The 10,181-nt window shown below is 44.6% G+C and overlaps 1 protein-coding gene and 3 non-coding genes across 4 annotated transcripts in view; 2 read left to right on the forward strand and 2 right to left on the reverse strand.

Annotated features, from left to right (window-relative positions):
- The first annotated feature begins 1,042 nt into the window (after positions 1-1,042).
- trnas-aga (transfer RNA serine (anticodon AGA)) lies at positions 1,043-1,124 on the forward strand. Its single transcript has one exon. It is a non-coding gene; the product is annotated as a tRNA-Ser (tRNA).
- Positions 1,125-1,261: 137 nt separating this feature from the next.
- On the forward strand, positions 1,262-1,333 carry trnag-ucc (transfer RNA glycine (anticodon UCC)). Its single transcript has one exon. It is a non-coding gene; the product is annotated as a tRNA-Gly (tRNA).
- A 401-nt stretch (positions 1,334-1,734) lies between these two features.
- trnag-ucc (transfer RNA glycine (anticodon UCC)) lies at positions 1,735-1,806 on the reverse strand. The gene has a single exon. It is a non-coding gene; the product is annotated as a tRNA-Gly (tRNA).
- A 131-nt stretch (positions 1,807-1,937) lies between these two features.
- jcada (junctional cadherin 5 associated a) overlaps positions 1,938-10,181 on the reverse strand; it is a 46,886-nt gene continuing 38,642 nt past the window's right edge. Inside the window, 6 exon segments of the mRNA XM_051066610.1 lie at positions 1,938-4,161; positions 4,883-8,469; positions 8,680-8,926; positions 8,929-9,007; positions 9,009-9,308; positions 9,310-9,634. Of these exon segments, the coding sequence (XP_050922567.1) occupies positions 4,127-4,161; positions 4,883-8,469; positions 8,680-8,926; positions 8,929-9,007; positions 9,009-9,308; positions 9,310-9,634 (4,573 nt within the window). The 3' untranslated portion in view covers positions 1,938-4,126.

Genomic DNA, 10,181 nt, shown 5'->3' on the forward strand with positions numbered 1-10,181 from the left:
CAATGGATTTCTAGTCCATCGCCTTAACCACTCGGCCACGACAACTTGCGCATAAGACCACCATAATCAATTTTCCATGTGTACATTAATTATGGGGATGAAAATAACTGTCAGCTACAGTGGTGTTTGTTTAATGGAGCAAACACACTGCATCACTGATGTTACAATGTATTCTGTGACCACAGCACTTTCTTTAAGTTATCACTTTTAAAGTTTCTTTGTTGCATTTTTGCAAAGCTGTGTTTAATCAAACTGCCACAAACTAACATGATTGGTATTATTCCAGATTATAGCATAGTTTGCCCATTAAAACAAAATGGTTTTAATGCTCTTTCAAAAATACAATACTTGAATTCGCCCAAAGGGGGCAGCAAGCTCATTTTCTATCTACAACAAAGGTACAACACCACCCACAGATTCTGATCATGTTCACTTAACCACAGTAAAGTAACCAACACAGACTGCTTTGAAACGAACTGTAGCTGCATAGAGGTGATTGTGCTTTGATGTGAATTAAAAGCTAAACCAAAGGTCCAGTTCCATGTTGAGTGCCAGCATCAAGCCATTCAAAGTAATGCTTCATATTTTGATGCACTCAAGTGCTGGGATGCAGCCAGGAGCAGGAGGGAATGCAGTCATCTGGCTTTTGTAGGTCCCATGATGTGAGTCATAATTTCATTTCCAAACCTCATTATGTATATGGATTCATTGATCCTAAACCACAATACATTTAATCTCTTTTCATGGACACAACGTAGTTCTTTCTTTCTATGAGCACAGTCTAAACATCACATGCTTGGTTTTGTACTTTTGATACTTAAATTCTTTGATCATAAAGATACTGATTTAAATCATTTTGACTATTTTAAACTGCTTGCATGTTTTCTGTTAATCACTGCATGTCGGAGTTTTTAAGTAATTTGATTAACTCATGATGATCAGTTTATACACAACCAACAATAAAATATTAAAGTTTACGGTTGCTGTAGTTGACATTGATGTGACCTACAGCAACAACTGTCATCAACAAAACCACATGCAAGTTGTCGTGGCCGAGTGGTTAAGGCGATGGACTAGAAATCCATTGGGGTCTCCCCGCGCAGGTTCGAATCCTGCCGACAACGATGCATTTAAACCACCAGTGCATGTAGAATTTTACAAACAGTGGTGAAACATGGAAATGTGTTGTTGCTGTTTTATAGCTGAGCAAACCATTCAGTGCCCGGTGGATGGAGACACTGTCATCCCTAAAGAGGTGACAGCGATGGTGGTATAGTGGTGAGCATAGCTGCCTTCCAAGCAGTTGACCCGGGTTCGATTCCCGGCCATCGCAGTTAGCTTTGGATGCATAAAAATACATATTTAATGGAGAGAAAAAATAATTCATACACACTCTTTCAGTTGAACTCAAGGTAGTAATAATCACAGATCTATAGTGTGCTTACACCAGGTCAAAGTTCATTCATATGTCTTTGATAGAGAAGGCATAGTTTTCTCAACAGTTACCACGTACATGACACACACATTTATACAGAACAGCTGTGCAGGTTTAATTCTACATTCACTGGTACAGTTGCAAAGAAGCTTGTGATTACTGAATTCGAACCTGCGCAGGGACATGAATGAACTTTGACCTGGTGTAAGCACACTGTAGATCTGTGATCAACTGAAAGAGTGTGTATGACTTATTTTTTATCTCCATTAAATATGTATTTTTATGCATCCAAAGCTAACTGCGATGGCCGGGAATCGAACCCGGGTCAACTGCTTGGAAGGCAGCTATGCTCACCACTATACCACCATCGCTTGTTGCGAATTGTGTATCTCCCCAGATTCAAGGGTGAGGGGGGAACAGGGAGAGGAGGGAGGGGAAAAAAGGAGCAGAAGACAGGGAGGAGGAGGTACATCATGAAGAGAAGAGAATCAGAGGCAAAATATTTCATGCAAAGACTTTTATTTATGAATAGTCTGCAGCACTGTACAACAGCACACACTTGTCTCTATCTATGACCATTTTTAATGATCATAGCAAATATAGACAAATATTGTGCCTTCAAAAACAGTTCCCTTTTCACAATAATCTAAAAATACCTTGTTCTGTTTAAATACGTAGCTTAACTTTTGAAAATAAAATATACATTATATGAAATATAACACTTGTTTATTGGATAGACTATATAGTACCAAATGCAACTATATGCAAATACACCTTCTCTCTGTGACTTCTGACACGTTTCATGCACAAAAAAAGAGAAAAAAAGATGCTGCTCATACAAAAGAAGCTGTACATACGTCTGTATGAAAATAGAAAATATCAAAGCAAGATGTGCACCAATAGTCTATATTATGTTACCAAGAAGTTGCAGTACAAAAAGACCTACGATAATGACCAGATAACACATTACCTGGAACACAGAGGTATGGGTACTGGGTTGATAACAGGACAAAGACAAAACCTCAGACTGAGCTTCCACTGATGAACTCGAGTCAGAGCCACTTCCATGCAAGTCCACAACCACGTCCGACAGGTTCAACATCAAATACAGCTGGATCAAAGAGTGACAGGGTCAAACAAGCAAACCAGAAGTTGCAGTTTTAGCTTTGAATTTTGGTATTAAACCCAGTGAATGTTGATGTCCAATGCATAGCATAAAGTTTGGTTTGGTATGTTTTTAATTTATTGTATTGCTACCCCATAAGTGAAGTGAGTGTAAACCAATTGCCAGTTATGCCACACAACTTATAAAGCACTGATGTGTTAACATTAAATTACTGAACATGTTCAGATACTGTGATTAGTATTCCAACAGCTATGTTCTGTACAGCAAATATTAAGCATCTTCAGCTTAATATTTTTTCATTATTGCCAAAACAACTTCAAATATTTCTTTTGTTAATGTCCAGTTTAAATTAGGATTTGTAAAACAACAACATTGGATGTGTCACACACAGATGAAGTTCTCCAGAAACAGTGTGTACAAGGCACACTGCGATCAGTATAGCTACATCTATCATTTCCTGCAAAAAGCACTTCTGAAATCACACAGAAACTGAGATATGAACAAAGGTTAAATATAGACTTCTGTTAATGCCACAAAATATAGATTCTCCTTTTGAACAGTATGAGGGTTAACAGAAAAAAACACTTAAATCAGACATTTCTGATACATGTTGCGATTGCTGATGCTGAGACTGATGGCACCGGCGGGCAGGGAGGGTGCGAACGTGAATCCCTCCGAGTGTAAAGCCAATAATCTCAGCAGTGCAAATCTAACGCTTGTACCAAAAGGTAGAGCCTTAAACATTTAAATGAGATCAACTCTGTGAAATGGAAACTTACTACTCAAATCATGACACAAACGCCCGTATACGACGACTATATTGCTCTTGAGTGAAACTATTCAAGGACCACAGTGTTTCTCATTGCAATCCCGGCTCTCTGAGTACATTCTCTATCTCACAAGTATAAGAATAAAGAGCAGGGGGTTTCATTATTGGTAATACACCCAAAGACTACACTTCCAAAAATCTAGTCTTTTCTTAACACAGATAAGAAAATATACATTTCTTCAGCAATTAAATGTCTTAAATTGATTTTTTATATTCTTAATAAAATCTTATAACTCTTTCTTATTTACATTTGGTGTAGGTTAATACTGATTGTAATGCAATACTGTTGCCTTCTTGTATTTTTTCTGTTACATTTCTTATGTTTGCTGAGCAGAAGCACTTTTACATTCATATTTCAACACCCAAGCTCGCAAGGGAGCCCAAGTGCAGACTGGGAATAATGACATGCATTTTTCCAAAAGCAAAATAAGACAACTTCAAAAAGAGGGAGTCCGCTTGCTTGAGCAAATAAACTTTTTAAGAGGTGGAGAGAATGGAAGGATGAGGATGACAAGGTTGAAAAGGCCTGGAGAATTGGCACCAGCGGTGCCTTTATTTGGCTGTAAAAATGCTCTCGCAGCACCAGGACAGTCAGTTCTGTGAGAAGTAATGTGTAACAATATTGGAGGGGTCACGGCTGGCTAAGCTGTGAGGTGAGATGAAAGCCTTTGTTGTTGGAAAAAGCTGTTAACTTGAGAAAGACAGATTTCCACAGTGGTGAAGGCAGTGTCAGAGGTTACACTCTCTCCACCCGACTGGGGTCGTAGGAGTCTGATGAGAAAAGAGAGGAGAGAAAAGATGAGACAACACAATCAAAAATAAGTCAGTGTCAGAGCAATGTTACTTGCTCTAAGGTGGAACTTAAAGGAATAGTCCGACATTTTGGGAAACGTGCTTATTTGCTTTCTCTGTGAAAGTGAGATGGAGAGAGTAATTCCAATCTGCGTTAAGTAAGGAGCTGGAGTCAGGACAGTTAGTGCAGCTGGAGGCAGGGGGAGACAGTTAGCCAGGCTCTCTTCTATGTGTCCACTGACACCTCTATAGCTCACTGTCCAGAGTTGGCTGAAAAGACTGATAGTACTCTCATATCTGCATACAAAGTATAGTAAACTAGAGCCAGTATAGTGCATAAAAAGGGCCTGGCCATGTCCAAAGGTTCAAAAAATCAGCCTATCAGCACTTCTAAAGGTCACGAGTTAACATATCTTGTTTTTTGAATCTGTACGAAAACCAAAGACTAAAACAACAAATTGTGGTTTTATGTGGAGTTATATGCACTGCTGGCTCCAGGCTTTATGCTAAGCTCAGCTAACCACATCCTCACTCAACACACAAACATGAAATCGATATAGATCTTGTCATCTTACTCTCAGAACGTATCACAACCTGTTTGTAAATGGTTAACATCCATATATTATATTTTGGTGCTGCTTCACTCTGGAGTCAAAATAAGCATTTCAAATGGTTCATCTCTTAATTCCTTCGTACCTACCTGAGACAGAGAGCATCTCCTCATCCTCCATATTTGCGGGGCCACAGGTCCCAGAGCTGAAGCTGAGTGGCAGCGTTATTTCTCTCTTAGGAACACTGCGAGGTTTAGGGAGCAGAGGAGGCTTCTGGAGCCTGGTGCGCTGCTTTGGTTTGGGCAACTTCTCTGCTTCAGCATCTTGTGTCGATTCAGCTCTGCTAACCTCTTCTGCATTCTCTCCATCTCTCAGTTCCTCCAAAGGCTTTTCTTTGTTATCCTCCACAATTTTCAGCTCCACCTCTCCTTCTGACTCTTCTAATTTGACATCTACTTGTTTACTTCCTTCATTGTCTACTTTCAGTGCAGTCTCAACATTAATCTCTCCTTCCTCCTCCTCTTGTCTTTGCTTTTCCTTACATATCTCATCATACACTTCCTCTTCAGATTTACAGTCTTCTTCAGGATCTTCCACCTTGTCATCTGCATTTTCCTCCTCCTCCTCCTCCCTTCCTTCTTCCTCCAGTTTCTTGTCCTCTTCTTCCTGCTTCTCCTCAACTTCCTCTTTTGCCTCTTCTTTAACCTCACTCTCCTCTCCATCTCCATTTCTCTCCTCAGAACCAACTTCTCCTCCAGACGCAGAACCTTTGAGACTGAGGCGTCTTATTCGAGACACTGAGTCCAGCTCTTTCAGGCGTGCCATTCTGTCTGTGGTTGATCTGCCCAGAGATGTAGCAGATGAAGAAGCGGAAGAGTTTAGCTTATCTTGCAGGGATTCGATTAGTTTGCACGCTCCGCCTCGACCCTTCTTCTCCCCGCTGCACGTGCTCAGTGCTAGTTTCTCATCAGGAGTGACAGGCAGGGATAGGGGAAGCTTGCTGGGTGGGAACTCAGGCAGGTCCAGTACTACGGCTGACTGAGCCTCAGTATCCTGGTTGTGTTCACCATCACTGCAGTGGCTGCTGTGCTTTAGTCTGTCACCTTCTTCTTGGTCTACACCTAATCCTGTCTCCTTCATCTCCTCTGTCTCTGCTCCCTGGACAATCAGGGCCTCCTCTCTGACATGCTCACACTCTCCTATCACTTGCTGTGTCTCTTCACTTGGACTTAATTGATTCTCAGCTACAGTGGTGTCTGTTTCGTCCTGGTTGTCCTCAGATTGTTTGTCAGCCACACCCAGGGCCTCCACTGGAACGGCTATACCCAGTATCCGTGCTGCCCTCTGCTCGATGGACTCATTTTCAGGAATACCTTTTGCGCATTTGACTTCATACAGGTTGCTGAGGTCCTCTGCGGGTAAAGCATTGGCTTTTTCCTGAATCAGTAAGTTCTCCAGATGCTTATCTGCTATTGTTGACTCATTCTTATAGGTCAGAGGCTCGGAGATGGCGTATCGCTCATTGCCATCATCATCATCAAACACAAAGGAAACCTCCCTCGTCAGCCTTGTGATATGTGGTGAACCTTCTTTCTGAGGTGATCTGCTGCTTTCACTCCTGGTTCTACAGATGCTTAAATTCACCTCACCCCTGAATGGTGGAATATTGTCTGATGTAACCTTTCTCTCTGTGTCCTCCTCAGCTTGAAGCTCTTTATTTGAATTGTGCTCAGGGCTGCCACTATTTTTAACAAGTCCTGTCCTGCTCTCCCATGAGAGCTGCACTGACTGACTAAGCTCCTTATTACTGAGTGGAGATGGGACTGAGAGTGAGCGCTGCATTGGCTCCCCGGGACCACCAGGAGTCTCTGTGTATACTGTTAGTCCCACATCCCTCAGCAAGGACTCTTGAGGGACGGGGATGTCCTGTCTATAGAGCCGGTTTGACTCATTGTGTGGGGATAGTGAGGACAGGAGGCAGCTCTCTCTGAGGCCAGGGTTGGGGAGTACAGATAGCTCATTTGTTTGTGGCATGTTGTTGGCTTGTGGCCTAGAGAAAGCACTCCTTATGTCCATTGAATCTAGATCGGCAGTAGAAGCAAAGGACTTTGATCTGACTTTTATATTGGTAGGTTTTTCTATGTGCATTGGTGGAAGACTGATTGCTTCCCTGCCTGGTTCTGGACCAACAGTGAAATGTGCTCCTGATTTAAATCGGTCTAGTCTCCCATTCACCCCATCAAGATGATCAGTGTACTGACCCACATTGGGTCTCTTACTGATCGTGTCTTCCATCTCCTTATTAATGCTTTCCAGTTCTCCAATGGCATCACATGGCCGTCGGTTCACTGGCTTTAAGAGAAACTGTCCAAAGGCCACTTGCTCTGCGCTCTCTGGGGGACAGGAGTTGCTCTTCCTGGGAGAGGATGGTTGCTGGTCTCCGTGATCACTGGCCTTGGAGGGGGAGGGTGGGTCTTGCTGTGAGGGTTGCAGTGATGGCGGTTGTGTTGAGCTGAGGCTAAGACGGGAGAAGGCGCTATTGCTGGAGGGATGAAGGTTTTTCTGGCCTGACATGGGGTAACCATAAGAGGAACTGCTGTCTGTCCCCACACCACTGTCTGTGGTGGTGTCTGAGGCGGACTGAACAGGCTCTTGTCCCCCAGGAGGACTCTGGGGTTCTGGACTTTTTACCACCGTCAAAGGTGAGCCAGTCTGAGTTTCCTGATTACGGTACTGGTTTCCAGGCCAGGACCCGGCATAGCACAACTCTTTGTCTTCACTGGCTTGGAGTGCCCATGCATCTATGATCTCCTTCCTTAAAGGAGCCCTCTTATAATTCCTCACTGAGGATGTGCTGCTGGTGTGAAAGTGAGAGTAGTGGGGTTTGATCGGCATCTCATTCACAGACTTGCTCCGAATATTTGGGCTCTCTCTGAGGCCTACAGCAAAAGTTTCTGTATTAGTGACAGTCAGGCTTGCTATTGTCTCATTGTTGTTCTGATCTGCTGCTAAGTCTTTGTTAATGTTAGTAGGTGTGTGAACAGGGACAGACACAAGGCAGAAGATGGTCTCGCTCACTCTTCTCTTAGTGTTCCTGTTGTTCTCTGGCCCTGAATCTGGGGCAATTTTCTTCACTTGGGTGATGGTTTCTGCAAAGACCTGGTCTGAGCTGGACCCCTGCCGAGAAGACGTTCTTGTTAATGGAGCCTGGAAGGTTGAAGAGGGAGATGGAGGAGGACGTTGGTTTTTGGGATATCTGTTGTTGCAGTTTTGGTCAGTTGCTGGGAAGTTATCGACAGTCTCTTTGTGCAAATCGCTGTGCCACCTGTTATTGTCATTGTCAAAGTCGCTAGAAGACGTCTGGTTAGCATCATCGGCCAGTTTGGCAGCAATGAAAGGCCCCAGTGGTGGGGGCAAAAAGGCACTGTCGTCGGACACAGGCTCCGACACGGTGACGCTGGGAAGCTCGTTGCGGATGTGGCGGATCTTGTCAGCGTCCGTCAGGGAGTTGCCACCCAGGGCTGAGGAAATATGGCGGATACGTGGGTCATCAAAGGGGATATATTGGACCCCTCCACCGGGGCGTTCCTGGGTAGTATACACAGGGTAAAGCTGCTTCTGGCTGGACAGGCTCCTCTCTCTCTGGGGATCAGGCCAGGAACCTGCTGGATGTCTGGTGAACCAGTGAGATCCATCTGGAGCCACCTGTATCTGCTGGTACATGTCCCCTCGGTACCTAAATGTAAAAACATGTGCACTTTATCTAAGAAACAATGACTTTAACAAGACAGGAAATTTTTAAAAAGTTAGCCAACCTAATTATCTTGCTCCGTTTAGTGAGTGACTGGACAGATATACTATCAACAAATATTATTAGAGACAATAGAACAGACAATGCTCTTGAGAAGACTGGAGCCCCTCCACTGTTACTGAAAGACTAATTTACCTGTAGTCAACAGCAATTTCACCATATCCCCGGCGTACCCCTGCCATTATAGGTGCTCTTTTATATGATGGGGGAGGGATGTATCCCGGAGGACCAGAGTCTGGTGCAAAATAGTCCAGTTGTGGGTCACCTGACCTTGATATGGGAAGCGGCGTCCTGTCCCTGGCCTGGGGAACAGCTGAGTCTCTCCCAGATAACACCTCACAGCTTCCCCTGATCTGCTGGTGCATCTCATAGGAGGGAGGCCTGGGGGTCGGGTGAAGCGAGGCTTTGGTGTCATTGAGAGTTGGTTGGCACTAGCTGGCCTGCCATTCTCCGGCCAGCGAGGGGGCCCTGTAAAGGTCATGGTGTGACAATGGGTGGCCATTGACCCGCCTGTACAGTTCTTGACCGGATGAGGGTATATCCACATATTGCAGGCTCTCAGGCTGCAACATCCTAGGCAGGGACTGGGATTTGGCTTTGGTCCTGGGGTGGACTATCATGCCCTCTGGTGTCCTGGCATGGAGCCGCTGCTGCTCCTGTGCCCAACGCTCACCCTCATTCTGTGACAACTGGCGGGCAAAGTTCACGGCTGGACGCCACTCATCTGTACCCAAACTCTGGCACTTCCTCTCAGTTGCCATCCTCCCACTGATGGAGAGCAGCCTCCCTCTCTCTAGAGCGGGCCTGAGCCTGGGCCTGGGCCTGGACCTGGGCCTGAGCCTGTGCCTGGGCCTGGGCCTGGGCTGCCCAGCGCTGCCTCTCCTGAGCTGCTCTCTGACGCTCCTCTGCAGACATCTCTTGGCCTCTTGCTTGCTGAGGCCCCTCTGGTCTTCCGTAACCCCCCTGCCCTCCTCCATGGGGCTCTCTGAAGTCAGCATAATCCAGCAGTACAGTAAAGTCCTGGCCTCTTCTCCTCCAGTAGGACACATCCTTTGACTGCGACTGTGGACCTCTGGTGCCATCGCAGAACCTGAGAGGAAACATTAACAGGTAAAAGCACTGGTATTATTCAACAAGTTGTTGTTAAATGGTTGAAACCCCCTTCTCCTACACCTCTCCTAAAGGAAAATGGAGCAGCTGCATCAGTTGCAAACATTGCAACTCTCCAAAACTGCCAATCGGACAAGCATGCTTACTTACACTTACACAGTGACTGGCCTGGACTGATAAACTACATACACTGACAAATCTGAGTAAAGCTGTGAGCACTTTGACTTATCTAAGCAATCCAATAATCAAACACTGACATACAGCTGTTCAGGGTCAACAATTGGGTACTGCTGAGAGGTCAAAGAGGAAAAAATATTTATGAATGCTTTATAATGAGGACATAAAAAATGGAATTAATCTCCCACTAGATGGAGACATATGACCACGAGTAGCAGTGCAGTGTCTGGTAATTGTGATTTTCTATGGGGCATAATGAACACATTACACAATGACACACAGTGGCTGTTAGTCCCAGATGTCCTCCAAGACAGATCAACAATTTAGAGGATGTTTCATAGACAATCTGT

Source organism: Lates calcarifer, linkage group LG24 (assembly GCF_001640805.2).
Source record: "Lates calcarifer isolate ASB-BC8 linkage group LG24, TLL_Latcal_v3, whole genome shotgun sequence".
Classification (NCBI taxonomy): Eukaryota; Metazoa; Chordata; class Actinopteri; family Centropomidae; genus Lates; species Lates calcarifer.